This window comes from Fukomys damarensis, unplaced genomic scaffold (assembly GCF_012274545.1).
Source record: "Fukomys damarensis isolate Sample0158 unplaced genomic scaffold, DMR_v1.0_HiC HiC_scaffold_4, whole genome shotgun sequence".
Taxonomy (NCBI): Eukaryota; Metazoa; Chordata; class Mammalia; order Rodentia; family Bathyergidae; genus Fukomys; species Fukomys damarensis.
Genome location: NW_022900916.1, coordinates 33,450,538 through 33,476,048, shown reverse-complemented (window position 1 = coordinate 33,476,048; position 25,511 = coordinate 33,450,538). Strand labels below are relative to the sequence as shown.

The 25,511-nt window shown below is 37.1% G+C and overlaps 1 protein-coding gene across 2 annotated transcripts in view; it reads left to right on the top strand.

Moving 5' to 3' along the window:
- Nucleotides 1-18,376, top strand: part of Lrguk (leucine rich repeats and guanylate kinase domain containing) — a 125,055-nt gene extending 106,679 nt beyond the window's left edge. For both annotated transcript variants that reach the window (XM_010611736.2, XM_033757659.1), the window contains 4 exons: nt 8,802-8,890; nt 11,072-11,197; nt 15,388-15,539; nt 18,026-18,376. In XM_010611736.2, coding sequence (XP_010610038.1) covers nt 8,802-8,890; nt 11,072-11,197; nt 15,388-15,539; nt 18,026-18,168 — 510 coding nt within the window. In that variant the 3' untranslated portion in view covers nt 18,169-18,376. The remainder of the gene's footprint in view (nt 1-8,801; nt 8,891-11,071; nt 11,198-15,387; nt 15,540-18,025) is intronic.
- Nucleotides 18,377-25,511: the final 7,135 nt, after the last annotated feature.

The window sequence follows — 25,511 nt, the reverse complement described above, 5'->3', positions numbered from 1 at the left end:
CAGGTATATAAAGCCTCTTGATGTAGTGGAATAGTGGTCAGATTTTTTGTTCATCACCTGGACAAACTTTTATGAGTTGCTTAACCCACTCTGGTATTGGGTAGGATATCCTAAGGGCAGTAGCTTGGAAATCAAGTTCAGTCTTTGAGGTAGGAATCCAGGAGTGATGCTGAAATCAAAACTAAACAAAGGCCCTGCTGGATGAGTAAAGGACCTAAGGAGTTAGGGACCCAAGTCACAGCCTTAGATGATGGGCCACATCCCAGTAGATATAAATTTAAAAAAAGTGAAATAATGCCTTAAGGGAAATGTGACGATGTATAAAAGAGGTAGCATACTTAGTCTGTGTGAGTGACGGATAGATGAGTTCATTATGTCATTTCTAGTTTATAACAAAAACAAATCAGTGTACTATTCACTGCCTCCTTTCTTGAGTAGCAAATGGGTTAACCAAGCCTGGAGATCTTCACTCAGTGTTACTAACTTCCAGTTTTCTGACAGTAGTGTTTTCTTCCTCTTTTCCAGGATCATTGGGTGTTTCTTCTGGAACCAAAATGACTTTGTTAGAAAAAATATCCAAAAATTTCTTTACTCCTCAAGTCTGAAAAAAATCTGCTCACATCCCATTTCTTTATTATTACTATAACGACATTAATATAAAACGCTTTCTTTGAATATGACCATAATTTTATCTGAACTTAGACAATTTAATAAATAAGTTCAATTTCTTCATTTCTTGCTTATACAGTCCTTTGTTGCTTTATTCTTCTCTCTTCCTAAATGGTGTATACTTTTCTGAATGACTCCCAAAGCACATATAATTTGAACATCTCTAAAAGAATCTTAGCTGTAAATATAATTTTAATCAGCCTTCTTACAATTTTTCTTTTTAGATTTGGGTAAAAAAAATTCACAGTTCTTTTCTTGCTATTGCCAAAATACCTCATATACACTATTTATTGAGATAAGTTTTTATTCATACTACATACAGGTAATGTTGGTCAATGAAGTCTAAAGTCCCTGTGTGTTCCTTGTGTGATATCACTGTACTTCACTCCCCTCCCTAATAATATAACCCAACACCCTTTTGCATGGTCAGCTCCCTGGAAGCACTTGTGAGGGCTCTGATGACTTAGTTAAGAATTTTTGTTCCAGAACTATTGTTAGGACCAGGCCTTTGCCTTCTAGAAGATTGACTTCCTTTGTTTCAGTCATATCTTTCTTCAGCAGCTTCTCCTTAGGGGACATCTTTAGACATCTTTACCCCTGAGGCAGGCCAAGTCAGAAAAACAATTCTCTAGGGGTGAAAAATTGCTGAATGACCAATTCCCTGAAAGCTAAGTTAGCAGATGTGTGTGAATAGCAGATGAAGGCCTGTTTAATTCTGTGACATACTTACCTCTATGAAGGCCAGTGAGAAAGTGACAAGGTATTGTTCAACTGCATATTCTAGACATCATATCTTCAATACTCAGGCAGAAGAGGGTGCTGACCAAGATTACAAAGTTTTAAAAAAATTACAAATTTTAGAACTGTCTATTTTGACCCCAAAAGATAGTTGCTTTCTTTTCTTTTTTTTTTTTTCCCTTGGATGCAATTTTCAGTGTTGATGTACCCATGTGAAGCTTGGGATTTTTAATGTTTTTACCTCTGTTCTTTGTGTCCAGTTTGAAGTCAGATTCCTCACGGGTCGACACTTATTTCACTTTTAATACTTCTCTTGTCATAGAAATGATGTATTAAAGTCCACGGGGGCAAAGGTCACCATCTTGGAGATATTCTTCAGCCCTTCATGAAATCAGTGGTCCATGATCCCTTTGGTAGCCACTGTGCTACCTCGCGTTAGCTCTGGACACAGCACACTGCCACTCCCCAGTTGCTCAGTTCTCTCATGTAGCGGACTTCCCAAAAGGAGATACTGCTTGTTCAGATCGTCTCTGATCGTCTCATGTGGTGAGTCTGACCCTCTGCATGGCTTCAGTAAATACCTGCTGAACTAAGGAATGAAGAAATGAACGGACGAAGGAATGACGCGTGAGCAGCGGGACGTACTAGACCTCTCCCTCTATTTTTCCAGTTGGTAGTGAGCAGGGAGTTGATTTTGTAATAACTGTTTTACTATGTTTCTAAAAGTTGTACCATATTCCTTCTTAATCAATTAATTTTTATAGGAAAAATAGATTTTAACAGATTCTTGTCAGAGCCATTTAATGAAATCTGAGTTTTCCTCCTGCCTCCAGGTTCTTCCTTACCAGTTTTCCTCTGTTTTTGCTCCCCAACTGGTTGTTGTTGGAGTCCTTGGGGTTCAGTTCTTAGTCCTTCCCTTTCTTTTCTTTCCTTCCCCTTCTGCCCTTTTTCACTTTCTTCTCTTCCTTTCCCTCCTCTTCCCTTCCCTTCTTCTCTTTATCTTCATTCATTTCCTCCCAAGACGGAAATCCTGATCTTTGCCTTAAACTTGAATTATGTGCAGCTTTGTCTACTTTAATTGATGGCAACTCCATGTTTTCAGGTATTAAGCCAAAAACTTTGCACTTCCTTCTCTCTCACCCAGTCTATATCATGAAGTTCCATTGGCTTCACTTTCAAAATCATATCAGGAATCTAGCCTCTTCTTTATGCCTGCCAAGCTAGTGCCTGGATGTTCTGCCATCCCGTCACCTGTCACTGCAAGGCCCTGCCTGACCTCCCTGCGTCCACTTTCACCTCCCTAGGCTGTTCACAAACACAGAGGACAGCGGGATCTGTTACGAACCTAAGACAGATAATGCTCCTTCTTTGTTCAAATATGTGCAGTTGTCTCCTGATTGTTCAGTGTGTTTTGGTTTCCTGAAAAGCTCTGCATGATCTGGTCCATTCAGTGTTGCTGATCTCCTCCCCGCTTCCCGTCTCAGCTCCACCAATGCTGGCATTATTATTGTTCTTCTAACCCACCAGCTCTCCTTCTCTAGGGTTGTTTATACTGTTTCCTCTTTCTAAAACGCTCTTCCCCTGGCAGCCACATGGCCACCTCTCTTACCTCCTTCAATTTCAACTTCACCACCTAATGTCCTAATTAGTATTGCAATGTGTGTGCACCCCTGCACACGTACACACACACACACACACACACACACACACACGCCTTTCCTCTTTTAGGATATTCCTGTTTTACTTTTTCTTTCTTTTTTAAAATTTGGATTATATTCTATGAACAGATTATTTTCTTTTTTGCTATGTATGTTTTTGATGTCCCCCTGTTAAACTATAAACACTTCAAAGGAAAGAATTTGTGTTACTACCTGATGTATTTTGATTATCTAGTACAGTGCCAGGCACATAGCTGGTGCTCAGTTGATGCTTGCTGAATGAATTAAGAAATAGAAGCCAGAATACTTTAAACACAGTCACTTAGTTAAGTCACATATCTTCTTTGACACTGTTTTCTTATCTATAGAGATTAATAATAATAAAGTTATAGGTTGGTAAAAAGATTGAAGGAGTTAATTGATATAAATTATCTGGAATATCATAAATCCTGAAAGTGCTTTTTATTATATTTTTATCCACTAAAGCAAGGCAATGCTAAGCAAACGTTATAAACATAATAAGATATTACTGTTTCAAAAATAAGATATGAATAGAAAGCACAATAAAATTCTTATCTCTGTTTAATATTCTGCCCCTATCACGTTCTGTTAGCATGATGCAGTCTATTTGCTTAACATTTTTTAATCATAAAAATTTTAAATGCATAAAGTAAATGGAATGTTATAAGGCAAACCACCCTATGTTTAGACTCCCTGCTGAGACATGAAACTTTGCCAGGCACTGCAGAAAGCCCTCCCTGAGCCCATTCTACTCTACCTCCCTCCAAAGGGAAACACCACCCTGATGTGTAACCCATCCCTTATTGTGTTTTTACACAACTATGCTATTAGATTCTAACTTGGCCCTTTCTATGTTAAAATAAATGGCATATGTTTTAGGTATCTTTTAATCTATAGGTTCTCCATCCATCTCTTTCTTTTCTTTGCAAATTACCTGTTGAAGAACTCTATTTGATCTCCCTGCTCTGGGCTTTACTGATTGCACACTCATGGTGCTGTCCATCATGTTCCCCTGCCTCCGAATATTCTGCAAACTGGCAGTCAAACCCAGAAATTTGTTTAGATTCAGGGTCTGTTCTTTTACCAGCACAATAAGTGATTACAGAGCAAATGACCTCTGGTTTTCTCTTTTTGTAATGTTAGTAGCTATTGCTCAATGTCTACTTTCATTGATATGCTGGAGATAGAAAAATGATGATTTTGTAATTCTCTGATTTCATTTTTATTTATTAGCTGGAATAATGCCAGAAAGAGATGCTCCTCTCACCTACCACTCGATTACAAAGTGGTATAGTTCATATAGGCTCAGCAGTCTAAAAGCTTTTTCAAAATAGTGGTTTCCTGTTAAGTCTCTGAAGGTGACCAATTAAATTTAAATTGTCATTTATGATCATTATAATTTTTATTTAAGCATATTTGAAGGGCATCCACTCACTGCACTTTTAATCCATATTGAAACTCAAATTATCCCACCATTGGCCAGTGGGAGCCTCTGATCAAGTTGACTCCTGTGTCTTTTTAACCTGGGCCCCTGTGGTCTTCAGTAGCTCTCTTGCAGTCTACTGAGACAAGCTATTCCATGCTGTCTTGTAGTTCACCTGGCCCAGACCTGGAATTAATCTTTTCTCTGAGAAGTCTGGGTGTCTTTAAGTGGGGGATGATAATGAAGAACTTACTGTGGTTACTGTAAATACTCACTGCTGTTGAGGTGATCAATGCTTCTGTGCCCTTTCTGTGGATGAATTAAATATTTCATGAGTTCAAGCACATATTTTTGAGATAAATTCATGATTTAGGATGCATTTTTAATTAATTTCTGTTATATATTTATCTTCCACAGAAAATGCTGCTTTTCAAAGAAACAGGAGATAATAGAATTACAATGCCATGTTAAATTACTCATTTGCTTTATTCTGCATTGCGCACAGAACAGTCTAAAATAACAGTACTGACACTAACAGCTTCTTTATGACAAGAAAAAATATTGATATTTCTAACAACTCTTCGCCCTCCCTTGTTTATGGTTATAGTTACTCTATCAGGGCATGTTATCATTACATTATCTCTTTTAATTCTTATTTTATCCTAGTTCTCAACTATGTACATACTTAATACTTATCATTATAACCTAGGTCAGTGTCTGTTGTTTAAATTATTTTCTGCTACATACAGTATTGTTACACTTTATACTTGAATTATAGCTCTTATCATTCACCTGTTTCCTTATGGTTTGTCAAGAATAATTTGTATAGTGGATTTTCTTTGTCTATCTTAAATATCTTTAATTTTTCCTGAATTCTATTTTTTTCTATTTCTTATTTCCTTTTGATTGAAAAAAATTTCCTCCTACCCCTTTCTATTTTGCTTAAGCAATTATTTCTTGTGTTTATGCATGCACTGTTGTTTCTTCTATTTAGTCTCATTTCTGCAGCAATTTTTTCCTTATGTTTCTAATTCTTTCCTGAGTTCCATCTCTTCAATTATGAGTTTTTAAAGTTATAATTTTTTTGTTCCTTAATGTTTTATACCTTCTCTTCTTTTCGCTTCTTTTTTCATTTTTGTTGTTATTGTCGAAGTACTGGGGATCGAACCCGGTGCATTGTGCATGCCGGGCAAGTGTTCTCCCACTGACATTCATTTCCAACCCTTGTGTAATTTCCTTAAGTTTGTTTTGGTTTATTTTGAGATTGTAGGTTATAGATTTTATATGTGTTGTATGCAAAATTTCACAGGGGTGTTATTCTGTTTGTTTCTTTGTCTCTTGTAGTTGTATATGAAAGTTGACTACATACATCCTGTTGCACCTTTTTATGTGACATTAGTTTTTCTCAGAGACCCTGTTTCCTTCAAATAGCACTAAAATATATCATCATTTGTTTCTTGACATTTCCCAACACTATCCCCTGGCTGTTTTTTGGTCTAGACCCCTCTTTCCTTTGTCTCTATTGATTCTGTCGTAACACATTTTCATTCCACCCCATTGGCTTTTCTCAGTGAGGGGCCCCATCCTAGGAAGGAATCCCATTAAGTCAGTTTCAAGAATGCACAGTTGATCCAGCTCATAGAATTTACTGTGGACCTCTGTATTACCCCACTAGTGGAGTGGAAACATCTCTTCTATGTTTCATTTGTCATTCCCAAAACATCTGCTTTACAGTAATTTTTTGAAGCTACTTTGGCATTCTCTTGTTCTCAGCTCTTTCTGTTACCATATTGATCTCTGGCTTCCTCTTGGGTAGACACAGAGACCATGCAGGCAATGTGACTATGAGAACCCCACTTGTATTTTGGGGCTTAAGGAGATCTATTGTTTTGTTGAGAATGTTTCGATATGTTCTTCATTTTGCTATTCAGTCGCTGTGTCCATTTTTATTTGGAGATTTTGGAAGAACCAAAACATATGCCACCACTATCATCTTTCTTTCTTTCTTTCTTTTTTCCGTTGAGTTTATTGGTACTTTGTATGTATACAGCACAGTTACATTCATCATTGGGATCTTGTACCTTTATGTGACAGATCTTGGTTCTCATTTTTTACCCATGCCACTATCACCTTTCTAGTTCAGATATAATTTAGCATTAGTTAGGGGAAAAAACAAAATGGTCTTGAATAAAATCACAGTAATGTGTTGTATTATGCTGTACTAGTATAGAGTATTCAGGGCAAAATAACAAATGACAACAAACTAATAGCACATCCATAGCAGATTTTGTTAATGTACAGTTGTTTTATAGTAATATAAAGTTGTTTCCATTTTATTTATGTAGTTATTTGAACATATGGTTTTAAATGATGAATTTTAAGTAGGGCTGGTTCCTTTCTTGTCCCATTACAGCATCCCCATTATCCCTCAGCACATATTTTTTTCTCTCCTTGCTTCAGTAGAACTATAAAACTCATGGTCAGAAAAAGAATAAAATAGTTTTGATCATTAACTAATCCACCAAGAGTCTGTTCACATTACCTCTACTGTGTCATGGTTTTCTACGGGACTGTTTTAAAAGACTAACTTAGGCTTTTTCAAGCTAGGAAGAGTTGTCAGAAAGTCCTAGTCCAAATTACAAAGAATGGTAAACATTATTTACTAGTATACCTCCAAATTTATACCGTGGTACATTTGAGATGTTTTTGAGCTCCTGCTTTTGGTGATGTGTGGGTTCTGTGTGCAAGGGATACAGTGGTGCCCAAAGGGACGTCTGTCCTCTCAGATGTGACTTGCTTCTCAGAGCTGGTCAGTGGGCCACTCTGGGCATCACCACTAAGCAGAGTCACTCCTCCTGCAGATAAGGCTTTGGAATACAGAGGTATTTTTAGAATCATATCAAATGAATTCTCAAAAATTTAGTCTTAAAAAATTCCTCCCAAATATATGGAAACCCTTGAAACTGTGCTAGTCCCTAAGACTAAGACAGTGGTTAGCTTTGAGTTGTGGCTGAAGTATAATATGCATCCCCATTCTGTAGCATTCTTGTTATTTCCTGTGCAATTTTATTTGAATGCCAACTTAAACTTGGCATTTTAAGTTGGCAATTTTTTTATTTTTTATTTTTTTATTTTTATTTTTTTTTGGTACTGGGGATCAAACTTGGGCCCTTGTACTTGCAAGGGAGGCAGCAAAGCGACTGAGCCAAACCCCTGGCCCTTAAATTGGCAATTTCAATGAGCCTATCTTTAATGATATAAAAGTAAAACAGCCAAGCTTATTTCAGATTAAGTTACTGCAAGTAAAGGTTAATGTATATATGTATGTATGTATGTATGTACATATTTATTTTGAGATAAAGTCTCATTAAATTGCCCTGGCTGGGGTCAAATTGTGATCCTCCTGGCTCAGCCTCCAGATACTGGGACTGCAAGAAAGTGCCACCGTGCCCAGCAAGATTATTGTAAAATTAAATGTACTTGCTGTTTAAATGAATATTATTCATCTCTTTATAAATTATAAAGTATGTTATGTAAAACAGATAAGCACTTACTAATTCATCTTACTTGTAAATTAAGAATTTTATATATTAGATTTGCTTAAAGTGGGAAAACCTGGTACATAGACAATGGCTAAATAGGTCACATTCCATCAGATATTCTAAATATGAACACTTGTTGTATTGTTAATGAAACAGCATTGTTATGTTTTTTCTCTATTGTTCTCTACCTGCTTTTGTCACCAGACTATAAAATTCTTGACTACAAAAACTATATCCTTTATATCTCTGTACTACCTCCAGAGGCTCACTAAATAATGATAACAATAGTGACAAGATGAAATACAGAAAGGAGATCTTGTGATTTTTTTTCCCATTTTAGGGCCACAGTTAACTAAACATGATTGGATACACTCATTCAATTGGTCAGCCACTGCAGATGCTGAGATTCATGGAGAATAAACAGCCCATAATAATCAGTACCCACGAGAAGTCCAAATCTCATTAGAAAGATAAAAATGTACAAATATGAAATGGTAATAAAAATGGTCACACCATATTTGGGTGTCAAATTTATATACTGAGTTGAACTCTTTATAAAATATTTTCTTTTTATTTACAGATTATTCTTTTCACTGGACAATTGTCAATTTTTTTGTATGCCTGCCCATTTTTTTCTTTTTCTTTCCATATATTTGCCAGTCTCTAGTAGGAAGAAAAGTGTTATACTGCTTCAATCATCTGCCTTATTTTTAACACTAGTCCCATCTTCTGATCATATGTTCTGCCTAGGAAAGGGATTCTTTGCGCAGACAGCATGAGACTGCTCGGCGAGCCCTCAGGGGAAAGATACCCCCTGATTGCACACTCCTATTTCAGAGGTAACCATTCATCATATTTATTGCTACCCAAGAAATAGTTGATTGATTTTATGTTGTTCAAAAAGCTAAAGAAATTCTTATTTACCAAGATAAACAGAGTCACCTGTACTAAAATTGGCTCATTCAGTGGTAAACCCAGTTCTAGAAGTTGCATTTCCTTGTCATTTATATGTTGTTTTTAAAGGTGCAGTCTGCTCATCACTATGAAACTGATGATTTTTTTTTTTTTTGCAAACTGCAAGGAATGATACTTCTAGTGGTATTTGAATATAAGTATCACCCTTCACCAAGTTGTTCATGACTGAAGGTTCATTGTATCCTGTTGCATTCCCTGTACTTGTCTGGCATGACTATCAAAACAATAGTAATTATTTGTGGGGTCATTTATGTAGTGCTTCCTTTCCATATTACATGGTAAATTCCACGAGTGTATGGATGATTATATCTTTATTAATCCATAAATTCTTGGTCTTGGATATGAAATGTTTTACTTAATATCTGTCACATAGTAAGGGCCTTACAGATATTAGTGGCTACAGTAATTATTATTCTATTAATTATTGCATATGAAATGGTACATTTAGGCTTTAAGTTTTACTCAAAATGGATAACCAGATCATAGGATGGTTATGTAAGTTTGTTATTTTTTCATTAATGTTGTGGGTCTCAGAGTTATGAATTTTCTTTTCTCTTTTACAATATTTGAAAAATGAAGTCCTTATTTCCAGAAAATTGCTAAGAGCATTGACAAAATCTGAATACATGGACCAGGGATTTAGCTCAGTGGTGCTCCCTTGTGACTCTTAAGTGCAAAGTCCTGAGTTCAATCCCCAGTACCAAAAAAAAAAAAAAAAAAAAAAAAAATCTTAACACATCAAACAAACTTTTTTAGTAAAATTAAGAATACAAGGCCAGGGATTTTCACTCAGTGGGCACCATGCCTGCCTTGCAAGTGCAAGGTCCTGAGTTCAATTCTTGGTACAAGAAAAAAAAAGAATGCAGTGGCTCAAAGAAGGAGAATTTTTAAAGTGATTTACTTTTTTTTTCTTCCAATTTTGATTATTTTTATCATCTGTAATATTATCTGGTGGGAACTTCTAATCAAAATAAATGAAATTAGGGCTGGGGATTTGGCTCAGTGGTTCTGCTGCCTGCTTTGCAAGTGCAAGGACCTGAGTTTGATACCCGGAACCAAAAACAAAAAACAAAACAAAATTAATGAAATTAAATTTGTGTGTGTTTACTTGCTGCCATATTTAAAAAGTGTAATTAATGTTGTCCAGTTTGGTAGGCTATCTTTGGGTAATCTGATATAAAACATAAGATGTGTGGGACATGCAGAATTCTATTAAGGGATGGGAAGGTTGGTAGCTAGAAGGGTACATCCGTCCCCCAGGGCAGCTGATGCTGCTGTGTGGCACTGAGCAGCAAAGGACCCTGTCTGCTCCACACTGTAGGTAGATGAACAAAGCAGTTATCAGTATGAGTTCTAGTTGGATCCTCACCAGGAGACGGAAATGCTTTGAATTTGTGTGCTTTTATATGCAATTGCTTTGCTTTGCACATAGCAACTCTAGCAAGTCTAGGGTGAGCTACAGCAGGATTTATTCTTTTTCTTTTAAATTACTCTGACAAAACAGGCATGTGTGTGTGTGTGTGTGTGTGTGAGATATTATCATATATAATGTATATATGAAAAGACAGAAAATAATATTTTATACAAGAGTTTAGTTCAGAGTATAATATTAGAATGTTTAGAAATATTTCATTTGGGTACCATGTCAAAACATTAGATAATAAACAAAATTGGAAAGCTTCTATTTCAATTTTTATACATTGATATGTTGCTGAATCTTGTATAACAAATGGACTAGGGTTTATAATAATAAAGTATATATAAATCACAAGAAATATAATTTGCCTATATTAATGGTTCAATAGATAAGGAATATTCACAATAATACCTCTTTGCTTGATCTTTAAATTAGGATGTAATTATGCCAGTGCCTAAGACAAGCTCTGAAAGGAATATTTCTGAGTGGATACATTATTACATCATTCCAGATAGATTTTAGTGGTATTTTCATATATCCGAGACACAGTGCTCAGTATTTAATATTACATGTGTATATGCTTGATGTCATTGTAAAATCCTTAGGATTTTAAAATTTCCAATTTCAGGGGTCCAGTACAAGCACCTGTGATTAGTGGTCAACAGTATTTTACAGCTTTAGAAGAACTACAGAAAGGTTTTGATCCTTGTAAAGATTATTCTGGACTTCCTTTGGTACCATATGCTGAAGAGAGGTGAGTAGAGGAACTCTGTTGGATGGAATTGGTTATTTTCTACTGGTTAGTTAAATCATGGTACTCATCCCTCAGCATCAGAGAAATCCTAAAACTGAAAGGCAAGGCCCTGCTTCCCACTGTGGAATTTGGAAGAAAGTAGACCTTGCCCCTCTATATGTACAGGTATATATAATCAAGGTTTATATAAGTGGAAACTTATACCTGGACTTTGAATTTTGAGGGATGAACACAGAGATGCAGGGGAGATTACAGATGTTCAAATCGCCCTTAGCAGAAGAACCAAAAACCCAGAGGATTAGCCCGGGAATTCATTGTCGTTCTGTAAATAGATATGTTTTAGTAATCTCTTCTTGTATTGTGACTCAGATTACCTTGGTTCCTATCCAGATTTCTGGTTCTCTAGTTTCCATTAATTCTATATACTACCCAATAATCTTGCAATAATTATTTCTTTAATATTCAAATAGCCAGAGTTGATATCAGTAATTTGCAGCAAATGTTTCTAGTTAATACAATGCTATGTTTCAAAATGTTTGCCAACTGATAATCCAACATATCAAAGGCCATTCCCGAGTTCCAATTCTTTATATGTCAAAGTGTTTTTAAGCTGCATGTAAAAGGTTGATTAAAATGTTAATGAAAAGTTTTTGGAGATATAATAATACAGAACAAGGAATTTATGTTATATATAAACATTTAAATTTTATCTAGATCTAAAAAATTTTAAAGGAAAACAGCAAGGGTTATAAATATAACAAAAGGTTTAATGTTTAATGTATAAGGAGTTCACACATATTGAATAGAAAAAAAAGGTCCCCAAAAGATAAATGAGCAAAAGATGTAAACAGTTCACAAGGGGTAAAGCCAATTAATAAATATACGAAATAATAGTTAATCTTGCTTGGAATTAGAAACCAATTTCAAATAATACACCATCTTTTGCCTGGTGAACTAGCAAAACATTTTTTCATTAATTATTGTTTTAAGTAGGCAGCCAGCAAGTGGTAGAAGGCCCAGATCTTGTTGGAGGGATAAAATTTTACAATTTTGGAAATGAACTTAAAAGTTTATGTCAAATTTCTAAAAAATATATTTACTCTTGATGCAGTTATCCCACTTCTAGGAATGACACTATCATTCTACTGAGGCTGCAATAACAAAATCAATAGGCTACACAACTTATCATAACAGAATTTTATTTCTCACAGTTCTGGGGAGCCAGCATGCTAAGATTAAGGTGTCTCTCAGATTTGGTGTCTGGTAAGAGCCTGCTTTGGGATTCACAAATAGCACATTCCTGCTGTGTTCTGCTCTCTTGAGTCTCTTTTATAAGGGCACTAATCCTCATATAAGCATCTCCCAAACATAGCACATTCTAATACCATCACCCTGGGAGTTAGAATTTCAACATACAAATGGGAGTGAACTGCACAAATGTTCAGACCATAACAGATACTAATAAAATAACTCAAAATGTGAAAAATATGCAAAGATGCACTAGCAGAAAAACTTGGAAAGAGTCTGAATATCAAAATTTATACATGACTGTTATATAGCCATTAAATATCAGGTTTCAGAGAATAGTTAATGATATAAAATTATTCCCCCCAAATATGCGCTAAAATGTAAAATGCAAAAAACAAAACTATGTAGAACAGTGAGCCAAATAGGATACTGGTTTTCTATATGGGATTTTAGTTTTCTGTATTTTCCTTTTTTTCAAAATTTTTTTTGGTCATTGAGTTTATTGGTACATTTTAGGTGTACAGTACAGTTACATTCATCGTTGGGATCTTGTCCCTTTACATGACAGGTCTTGGTTCGCATTTTTCCCCTTGTCCCTGCCCTCCCTTTACCTCCTCCTCCCTTCCCTATTTACAAACACTTATTTCCATTTTTTCATTTTCTCATATTTTTTTATTTTCCTTTATTCCCTTTCCCCTACCCTTCCTACTTCCCTTACACCTTTAGCCCTTTCTTCCTATTTCACATTGTCAATTATACCATTAGGATCATATGTACTATTATAGTTTTTCACAGCAGAGAGGCTGTTCAGTATTTACACATGTGTGACTTATTTATTTCACTTAGGAGTATATCCTCAGTATGTATCCATTTTTCCTATGAATGACTCTAATTTCTCATTGTTTATGACTGAGTAGTATTTTCTAAATTGTCTCTAATGCATATGTTTTGTAACAAGAAACAATGAATAAACTTTATTTTAATGAAATAAAAACAAGTAAGAGATTAAGTCTACCCCAGACTATTGAACTAAAAAAGTGCAAGTGTGCATAGGATATGAAAAGCAGAATGACAAGAACAGCAGAATTTTTTTATTGTGATATATACATTTGATTGTGATATATACAATAATTACATTCACTTTGGGAATTGATGCATATATTATATCTTGATCATTTTTTTTACCTCCCCCCAGCCCTGCTTTCCTTGTTTCAAATAAAAAAAAAATCACAGTGTCTGTGATTTGACTTCTGCAATTGTGGAGTCCCCACTTTCATACTTCAACTCTATCTGACTCAGGTTTTGTCTGCATTTGCACCTGGCTCTTTTTTTTTTTTTTTTTTTTTTTTTTTTTTTTTTTTATTTTTTTGCTTTTTCTTTTTTTTGTACTCAGGATTGAACACGTTAGATAAGTGCTGTACCACTCAGCTACATGCCAACCCTTTTAAAATCAATACAGGGCCTCACTAAGTTGTCCAGACTGGGCTCAAACTTGTGCTCTTCCTGCCTCTCAAGTAGCTGGGATTTCAGGATGTACTTCTGTGCCCGGCTGTACCTGCTCTTTTGATGCTTGGTGTTTGTTGACTGGAGACCTTCCTTCTGTGTGCACACTGGAGGAGGAGGCTTTTTGTCTGGCTTTAATATGGTCTCTGGCTTAGGTCTTCCCAGTAACTGAGGACACCCACTAGTAATTCAGCTGGTGTGAACCAGGCCACAGTTGATGAAATGCTTAAATCAACCACCATCTTTTCCTGGAGACACTCAGAAAGGTAGGTTAGAACAAGACCTCTGTGGCTCATCTCAGAAGAGACACACATCACATCGGCCGTGGCACCTTTTCTCCAAAGGCTGTAAAGCTTCATACAGCCCTATCTTGCCTTTTTATTAAAGATTCTTTTTGAAGTATCTATTCCTTGTCTTCATCTTGTTAGGCTTCCTAGCCACCTTTTTTCTCCATCCTTTCTAAAGTTTACCTTGTCCAAGAAGCATCCCAGAACCACTGAATTGCAGAAATGAAACCTGCCTCCCAGCTCAGACCTCCAAACACTTCTCCCTCTGCTTAGAACAGTTTCCTGCTCTCCTGTTCCAATCCTGATCATTCCTAAATATCTGCTGCGGGAGTTTCACTCCTTTATTTCTCTAAGACTTTGGCCCACGTTAAAAGGAGGATTTCTCCAGACAGTAATAGTTTCAGTATCAACCATTTCTGTGGGATCAATCAGTTCTTTAATAACAGAAAATTTAGTAGGATGAGCCAAAATTGTTGGATTAAAGAATCCGAAACTGTGAGACTCAAGACTATAAACAAAGTTCAACTGCTTTCCAAGACTTTACAAATGGCCTTCCCCAGTAGAGACGTCTTCTTGGAAAAAAGCCAGGAAACAGATGAATCCCAAAGGAGAGGAACTTAGGCAATAGAAAGAGTACTGACTGAGAAACAGGGATCTTAGGCACCAGATCTTACCCCAGCCTCATCCTAGAAAGGAAACCAAGTCACAAACTCAAAATACTAGCATTGGTTATGCCCAATGTGGGGTCTAAATTGGGCTGCCTAACATTTTGTTTTCTTTATCCTTGAAATAGTAGAGCTTGCCATATATAAATTGCATTTGATTTTAAAAGTGTAATCCTAAAAGTCAGTATTTATTCATCTTGTTTTATACTTCAGCATTTATTACAATATCTTGCCCTTAATAGGTACTGTTACATTTTATAAAATGAATGAGGAGTTTATGCTAATATGCAGTGCTTACATCATACAATCAAAGCTGTGTCAGCTGGTCAGCCGCCCGTAGCACTTGCTACAGATACCATTTAAAACTAGTTCAACAGAGACTCATTTGGAAACTATAGACTTGATAAAGGTGACCCAGTGAAGTCATCGACATAGCATGTATGACTATTTGTAGTTTACATCTCAAAAAAGATTTTTCATTTTTCAGTGGCAAGGATTCCCATGCTTCCACAAAACATTCTGCATTATTTCCTTCCTTTCTCTGGTCAAAAGAATTACGTTTGCAGCCTCCAGAGGACAGTATTTATGCACAGCCAGGGTCTCCAGTGAGTGACAGTGAGGCAGATAAGGCCTTAAAAGGTAGGTGTTGTTTTTTGTATGGTTCTGTAACTATATGTTTTACTTATATATATTTCCTGATTGTTTTTAAATGAGTGTTTTAAGCCAGAATCTCTCTCTCTGAAGTAGGGTGCTTGCCCCCCGCATAGATGAGAAGCAAAGTTTTGGAAGGTGACGCATATGCCTGTGGTCACTTAGCACTTAGGGTAGGGGCCCCCTGGCCACATGTGCAGAGGTCTTTCTGGGCTAAGGGGCAGTGCTCTCTGGAGGAGGTCTGTGGTGCCTCAGGCTCCATCCGGTGAAGGTGTTGAGAAGTATGGACGGTTTCAAACTGCTGTACAGTTTTCTGCTATGAGTGTCTGGCAGAATTCTGCTGGTTTTCGGATTGAGGGATCTGGCCCAGCTCCTCCCCTTCAAAATCTTTTTTGTCCCTTGTACCCTAACACGCACATGAATGTGAATTTCCAGGCAGAAACAGAATGACCATTGCATTTTTCTCTCTGAGCTCAGGGGCAATATTCATAAATAACATTGAGTAAAGGCCTTGAACACTGCAGGGAAACTGAGGGCTCGAGGTAAAACTCAGAATGGAGGAAGTAAGCCCAGTTTAAGGATGGAGAGTGGCACTCTGTGAGTAACTGACACAGGAATAAGTTGGGAGTGTTCACTAGAACCTGAAGGCTTAGGGAATAATCATTTGTAGCCTTTGGGGATATTCTGCCTGAACCCAGAAGAGGCTGTTCAACTAGATCCCTTGTCTGCTCAAGTGATCTAAAGAGATAGAAAGAGAAGACTCCTTAAGGTGCCTGGGACAAAAGGACCCAGAGGATAACATTACCAAAATGAAACAGAAACATCCTCTGACCAATTCAAAAGTACAGCCCATCTTCAGCTGTATTTGAATTCAGAATATCTGGACAAAATAAGATATTTTCAAAAATTTTACTCATAAAGAAAATACAATAAGAATTAAGATTTTTCTAAAACCAAAGCTCAAAGAAGTAACTCCAAATCATCAAGAAGACCTTTATTTAATTTTACAGAAAATAAGAAAATGTTTTAAGGACCTCTTAAAAGCTTTGATCTGCTACTCAGGAATGGGGGGATCCAGGAGCCCTGGTCAAACATGGCACCAAGGCCTATCATGACTGGCTTTGTATAGGAAAGTGTTTCCAGAGTGTCTCCATCTCATTTTTCTCTCATTGTTCCTTAAATGGAATATTTAGGGTCAATTCCTGCATTTTAAATGGAGTCTGACCACAGCAAAGTGGGGCTGTTATCTTCAGTGCCAATTCTGTTTCTGTTTGTCTGGCTGCATAATGCTGGGAGAATTGGTTAATATTTGAGTCTTGGGAATAATAATATCTTTCATCATAGAGTATCATCACATATATAAGGTATATACATTATCATGTGACACGTAATATAGGACCAGATAAGATGAAGTGTGAGGCAAAATGCAGAAGTGCTAGATACGTGCTAGTTTCTATGATTATAAAATTTTATGCTTGTAGCATAAGATTATGATAATTTTCTTCAGAGATAGTCTCTGTTGATTTAATTCATTCCTTTGAATGGACTATATTTTCCTGTTGTATGCCTTGTGAGTTTCTGTAAAAAAAAAAGAGAGAGAGAGAGAGAGAGAGACATTTGCAAGGAGAGACATTTGCAAACACAGCCCTCTCCAAAGCTGCAGACTGATGCAGGCCACGGGAGGACCGTCACTAAACAACAGGGTGTGTTCTTCGTCTGTGCATGAGGACTGAATTTCTTTCTGGGGCTTTTGAGTATGCATTTTCCTGTAGCCTGTGATTTGCTTCTTTCCAACTCCCCAGTATACACAGCGGCTTTTAGAAATCTTAATTTTCCTAAGGCTCTCTGCTGCTTCTTGGGGCATTAGCAGTTCTATTATACCATATTCCTTCCTCAGTTAGGAGCCCCACACAGTTTTCATGAGCCATTCCTACTGCTTCCTGCAGCTTTCCTCGCTCTGAGATGCCAGGGCACATCTTTTGGCCACCTAAAATCCGAGTTAGTGACACAGAGAATAATCAGGCTGCCTAATCATACATTAGAACATTGTAAAATAGTTATGCTCTCCTCCCTCTGCTTCACAGAAGGGACCTGGGTTCCTGAGAGTACTTCCCCCCAGCCACACTGTAGTGGGCTTGGGAGGCAGGGGGGCCAATAAAACAGCGAAGAATTTCCTTCTACTCTGAGAGTGGCATTTTCTTGATTGAGCATTCACTTGCCTGCATATGTTGATGAAAGAGTAGGGCATGGGGCAGTGCTACAGAGGATGGGAGTGAGGGGTGTAAGACTAGTATAGCACTTAGTACATGTAATCTCTTATTTTCCTTCTTTTGTATGTCATTCCATATAGATTGTCATGAATGAGTTCTAAAATTTACTCTGGTACTTGTACCATGCAATGCGTATTTTCTCTGTTTAGTGTACCAACAGATTAACTGTGTACACTGTATCATTTTTTTCTTCATGTTTTACAGCACTGTATGTAAAAACATCTCCAGAAGAAAAAAAGTCTGTCCAACACAGAAAACCCTCAGTCGTGTTCATAAGTCGCTCAGGTTCCAACACCAAACCCAGCCTCCCTCCAATCCCTCAGGGTCACAAACAGACCAGCGCTTGACATCTGATCTTAAATGTGGAAAATGTACTCTGATAACACCCAGTTCCTTTGATAACTGGCCATGGATCTCAGCTGTTTCTCACTCATCTATGAAGCAATGTTCCACCTGCCTTAATTCTCTCAATCAATTTCTATTGCAGTTCTTGGAATTAGTGTCCTTTATTCATTTTATCTTTTATTATTTTTTCTTGTTTTAAAAAAGTGAGTTATTCTTAGCTTTTTAAAAATGTCATTCCAGGGCCTGTGATTTAGCTCAGTGGCTCCACCACCTGCCTCACAAGCACAAGGTCCCAAGTTTGATCCCCGGTACCAAAAAAAAAAAGTCATTCCAGTTTTCCCATAGCCACAAATGACTTCTCCAGCTGCTTCTGGCTCTGAAACATCAGATGACAAATTCACTCAAGATCTCTGCATTTCTCTGTGTGTAATGATTTTTAGGCATATTCAACTAAGATTGTGTTCTTAAAATTTCAGCTTGTCCATTTATAATATTAGTGTATTCTCTAGAGGATTGAGTTATTTTGTTCTAATTATGAAAGGATTATAGAGCTCCATTTAGCTTGTGACAAACATAATACTGACTGCATCTTTCAAAGGAAATTAATGTAATATTGGGGAGTTCTCTACTTGCTTTAGTAATATGAAGGAATAAAGAATAGCAGATAATTCTTTTATTTCAGCTTTTCCAGATTCTAATTATAGATTTCTTGTCATTTCACTCCCTGCATTTTGCAGGAAAAAAAAACTCATTGAGTATTTATAGACAATTTTGGTATTCTATTAATATGTGCCAGTAAGGGTATCCTGATTGCTAAAATATTGAAACACATCCCTTTGGGTTTGTAAATGGTCTCTTTTCTGAGTCCTTCATGCATCATAATTAGTGATAACAGGATAATCTACTTACTGTGCTCATTCTTAAAATATTGTAATTATGAGAATTCTCTAGTGAATCCCCTTTAAAAATATTAACCCCCGTTAATAATCCCATCCTCCCTAACTCAAACTTTAATGTAACATGATTTGCTAATGGCTCTTTTCTTCCTCCAAGCCCTGTTATTAAGACAGGAACTGTTTAAAGTTCTTTCCTTGGAGTTGGTGGGAAGGGAGCAGGGGGCTCATGAAGGAGAGAGCTCAGGGTCAGATAGTAAAAAAGGAGGCAGACCTTTCTGGAGAAGTGATGAGGCAGAGGGTGGGTCACTGTGCTCCACGAATCTGCAAGATTAGTTTATCTGTCACAAATATAATCTAATCTTTTTAAAACTATTATGAAATAAATATTTAAGATATACTTGCAAAAAAGACAAATAATACTTCTGGTCTCAGAAAACATGAGGAGAATTACTTTTCCTTGTGTGTCCCACTAAATCCAGGGAGCATCTCTGACATTATATGTTAAAAAAAAAACTTTGAAGAAGACTCTGAGTGATGGAATGAGGAAAGTAGATAGGATAGGAACTCAGAACCTGAGTGACAGCATGGTGATGAGTTTTCTGAGTTTCTTTTCTGCTTCTGATATCCTGAGCTTTATGCTAGAGAAACTACAATCCGCATAACACTAATGAGTACATTAACAAATCCCCAACGGAGGCTTGTTCTCTCCGGGCAAAGGACAGGGAAGGGGCAGCCTTGCAAGTCAGAAAACTTTGAGACATAGCTTGTGCCACAGCCAAACACCATGAATAAAACTACATATATCCCCACACTCGTCAGCAAAGGCTCTCACCCTCTTCTCCCTGTGACAATGTCCGTCTCCCACTGGGACAGTGTCCTGTGGGGAGCCAGGACTTTCACACTGCCCAGTATTACTGAGAACCTTTCCCCAGTGTCATCGAGAGCCACATGGGGACCCCAGATTCCCACTAGTCTTCCGATAGGAAGGACGCACCTCCCTCCCTTCCCCCTGGAGGGTATGAGAAGCTATCATGGAGAGCCAGAACTTCACCACTGATCTTTCTCTTCGCAGTGCCGGTGGAGGCCAGTAGAGAGCAGGAATTAGGTGCCCCTTCTCACCTCTTCCAGAGTGGCAGGCAGCATGGGAGGCCTTTCCCACAGAGACCAGTGGGGACTTTGGACTTCTGCTACCACCTGGCAGTAAGCAGTCTGTTCCTCCTTCCCCCACAGAGTAGAAGAATCTATTAAATCCTGTATTTTAGGTAAGATGTGGAGTCTCCTAACACACTATACAAAATGTAAAAGATAGAACTTTAATAAAAACACTAATCACATCAAGAATCAGAAGAACTTCAACTCGAGGGAGAAAAGTAACACTAAGCCTCCAACACATGAATTTGGGGAGGATGTCCCAAACCGTAGCCTGTGTGGTAAGTCTGAAGACCTCAGGCCACAAACTCAGCCTACGTGAAACTTTATCTTACTCCTAGTCAATTCAGGACATTCTCAACCATTTCAATGTCTCTCTTGCTTTTCATCTCAGATTGATTAGACTTCCAGGAAGTGACAGCATTTTAAGGCTCGGAGTGCGGGGAGGGAAGGCACCCGGTTCCCGCATTAATGGAAACTGTGTGGGATACTGCCTGTCTTCCAGAATCCACGCACAGAGCTCTGGCTACATCCATTGTTCTGGCCGTTCCAGGTATGTCAGGCCTCTTCTTTACGTATCTTTGGTTCTCTTTATGACAACACATAATAAACCAACTGTTCCCATGCCAGGGTCAGATTCAGCCACTCTACCTTGACACTCATATAGTCACCTTTGCTTGTTTCTCCAGTTCCCACCACATGAACATACTGAGAACTTGTTGGCCACTCTGCCTGCTAGAATTCTAGACAGGAAGCCAGGCAATAACTATGAATGTCTCCCCTTTCAGAGGCCCTAAAGTTGTGCCTCTGGAGTGACAGTTCTCAAGCTCTTAATACCAGGGCTTCATCCCAACCTGTTAAATAAAGGCCTTGGGATAGAGGCTCAGGTATTTAATTTCTTAAAAATCTCCAGAGTAGCTGGGCGTGGTAGAACACAACTGTAATCCCAGCACTCGGGAGGCTGAGGCAGGAGGATTACTGTGAGTTCCAGACCAGCCTGGACTACATAGTGAGTTCCAGGTCAGTCTCAACGACATAGCGAGACCCTGTCTCAGAAAAAAAAAAATAAAAAAAGTAAAGTCCCCAGAGTGACTCAATGTGTATGTATGGGTTGGAGAGCCACTGAGTCTAAAGGTTTGAGTGGGATCTTTCTAGAATAATTTTGTAATTAAAAAAAATTTTTTTGCCTTAGTTTATGCATTACCATCTCACCACAGCCTCATTAGCATAAAGTACACTAAACTTTTTTTTACTATTAATAACTTCTTAGTAAATGACATTAGCTTATGTTGCTGATCAGATTTACTATTTTTTATATAATTTATTAGTATTTCCTTCTTGGATGAACCACTGGTTCACATATTTATTACATTTTTCTCCCAAGATGTTAATGTTTTCTCTTACAGTTTTGAAAGCTAGTTTTATTTAACACTATTTGTTACCATTTGTTATAAATATTCTCCCAATTTGTTTTTTTTAATTGAGTTTATTGGTACATTGTAGGTATACAGTACAATTATGTTTATTATTGAGATCTTGTACCTTGCATGACAGGTCTTGGTTCTAATTTTTCCCCTTGTCCCTGCCCTCCCTTTACCCCGTCATCCTCTCCCAATTTGTTATCAGTCTTATTTATTTAACAGAGAGGCCTTTAACTCTTTTGCTTTCTTATATAATATTTGCTTATTGTTTTTTCATACATTTTATTTTCTAAAAGAAACAATTTTAAAAAGTTTTCTGTAGTGATAGAAACATCTAGAAATATCAGTATGTCCAATCTGGTAGCTGTTAGTTCCATGTGACTTTTGAGTACTTGAATGTGACTAATGTGAGATTATAATTCTTTTATTAATTTAAATGTAAATAACCATATGTGACTAGTGGCTACTTTTGGAATAGAGGGTTTATGATTATATATATTTTAGTTCTTTGGAGTTTTCCTTGTAATTTATAGGTTCAGTGGATTATAATGCAGATATGAAAATTTGGTTTATATAGTTTATATTTTATAAACTTTGTTAATATTCTTTATCCTTATTAATATGTGCTCAATTTTTTAAAAATAAGTGGAATTTAAAAGAAATTTTATGGTGTAAAATTTGCTTCATCTACTAATTAAGTGTTACTTAAACTAATCTAAATATACCTGTTATAGTTTATATCTAGATGTCCCCTCAGGCTCAGGTGCTCTGCGTGGGGCTGTGGAAGGTGGCTGGGTTATGGGTGTGTGATCCTGGATTATGGGTGTGTGCTAACTGGGTAGTCCACTGATAGGGCAGTGGGACTGGGTGTGTGCGGCACCAAGCAGTAGGCTTGTATTCCGGATGGAATATAAAAGGAAATATGGGCAGGCTTGGTGCCTCCTACCTGCCATGCCCTGGAGTGTCTCCCCTCAGTGATGCCCCTCTGACTTGGAGCCGGCCAACTAAGGACTGAAATCTCCTCAAACGGTGAACTAAAATAAACCTTTTCTCCTATAACTTGTGAGTGTCAGGTATTTTGTCCCAGCAACAAGAAAGTAACTAAGGTAATATCCTCTTATTTTTATCAACTTGTTCTGGATGAGATGATATAGGTATTTTAGTACCTCACTGCAATTATGTTTCTGTCTCTTTTTTCTTATATATCAAATAACTTTGGCTGTATAAATTTTGATGTTATGTTAATCAGCTCATAAATGCTCAGGAGTAGTATCATAATTATAGATTTCATCTTTTTTCAGTATAAAAGGGCCTTTTTGTTTATTGCTTTACTGAATTGTTTTTGCTTTGAACTTCCCTTTGATAATACCAGTGTCACTTGTACTTACTTTTATTTGCCTGATGCCTATGCTTTTAATCTTATTCATTCTATGTAATTTAATTTTGATCTTACTCTTCTACTTTAACACAATCTGAATCTGTCTTTTTCTTCAGTTATGGAGAAAAACTATTTTCATTTATTTTTAATATTGATAAGTTCAGTCATACTTCCATCATTTTATTTTAGATTTTCTGAAGATTTGAGACTGATTGTTGTTGTTTTTTCCATTCCACTGACTGGTTTGTCTTTTGCTGTATGTTTTTCTTTTTAAACATACAGCAAATATGGAATGTATATTTTACCCTAATGTGTACCGTGGAATTTAAAATATTTTTATTTCTGTTTTTTCCATTCCCATGATTATAAACTTCATATAAAAATACAGACTAATTTTATAGAACCTCACCATTTTTCCCTCTCTGAATTTTCAGTAGTTTCCATGTTTACTACTAATTCCTTTACATGACAACTTTCTCATTGTCACATCTAAATCTAAAGCCAGAAGGGAAGGTGGAGGAAGGAGAACATTTTAGAACATAGTTCCAAAGTGGAAGTACAATTTCTCTATTCCAATAGGAAGAATGAGAGGTAGTAGGTGATTAGTATATGTGCTGCCAAAGTGAGCAGGTAGTAGCTGATGATTAAATTTCTTTTCAACATTTATTCTTCTGCCCCTAGAACGTACTTTCTTTCTGTTATGTTCAGTGGAAATGCCAAGACTTTGGTATGTAGAATTAACTTTAGTTTTTATTTCTAGCTTTAGTTACTTACAAAAAGTCTTCTAGCTTTTATAAGGGGAGGTGTCTTTTTATTTACTTATTGTGAAGGTAGGATAAGTAGCGACTAACATACCAACATGCTAGCCTGGGCATCTGTGTTCCAATTTCTAAAAAGAACTAAGTTTTCAAATGTTCATAATGATGTATATATGTATGTGTTGCTATACCTCATCACTCCAAAAAGCTTGAGGACACTTACAGTGATACTTGTAAATTCAATTCAATCAGATAAAACATGAAAGGATAGTGGAGTCAAGGGAAAAATTTATATTTAATATATAAAATACAAGCCTTGATTCTTTGAAGTGGTTCACAAAAACAAGCTTCCTAGTCACCCCATGATAGGCTAAGTTAGATAGAAATTAACATGCAGTCAGAGTGGTACTGGGCCTTCAAGGAAATAAAAAATAAATCAAGAAACCAATAGATAAAGACTTTAAACTGTGGCTGGAGGCACATCTGAAAGAGGTCAGGCCTCAACATGAAGATGCAGTGGCCAGACCTACCTGCCTCCCCAGAGGGTAAAAGATAACTTGGAATTATACTGTAATTAGCACCCCCTGGTCCAGTAAATCCAGATAGTCATCAGTTACCCAGATGGGTGAGCAGAGCATCTGGATCCTCCTCTTCCCCCAAATGCCTTTGTTCTTTCTGTGTACCCTTGTTATGTGACTCATTTTCCCATTGGATCATGTTAGCTAAGCAGCTATACTTACAGTGCTATACTTTGACCCTTGCTGTAGCACATTATGACTTTGCTATATGACTTACCCCTGACAAAAGGCCTCTGTGGCCACCCATTCAGGACCCTTCCTGGAAATCCAGCAGCTGTTCTCTCCATATTTCTGGTAAAACTCTAACTTCTTCCTTTGGTTCACTTCATTCCTTGAGGCCGTGAGACCACAAACTCGGCACATGTGACCTGTAACAGTTCAGGAGTTGTATTTCTCATATATCAGCCTCATCAAAGAAGGGTGTGTGACCCATTCCATAGTTTCAAGATTCATGATGACCTTAAGATAAAGTTAAATAGTAGCTGTTGAGAAACAGCATTGCTGTTACTAATAATGACATCCTAGCTTGAGACAGTTCCTTCCCAGTTCTCCCAAAGGAGGCCCTGTAGTAATGAGGGGACCACATGCTCAGTAGCTTAGAGTCAGAGCCATTTCTTACAGTGTCCTCCAATGTACATTATATAATCTAAAAATCACAATTTTTCCTCTCATCCCTCCCAAAGCAGTTATCCAAAAGGTTGTGTGTAGATATTTAGGAAAACACTATAATGTAACAGTTAACCATGTAAGACTAAAGTCAGAATTCCTGAGTTCAAATCCTGACTCATTCATTTGCCACAAGTCTGATTTTATGCCATTTATTTAACTGTTAGGCTCCGTCGTGGAGGGACTGATGGAAATGTCATTTCACAGAAGTCAGAGTGGGGGCACAGAGAAGGAGAGTAATGAGTCATGTTGAACAATAGCAGGCAGGCCTCTAGCCTCAAGTCCCCAACTCCCTATGGCCGGGTCTTAGAAGAGATTAATAACTAAGTGATGGAAAATGGAAGGAACAACACACAAGTATTTTATTGATTCTGAGACATATTTTTCACATTTTAATATCTGTAAAATCATAGCACATTGTATAATGGATGGCATGTCAGAGCTGAATTGGCAGAATTATTTTTCTTTCTTGGTGAAGAATAAAATGATGGTATACATT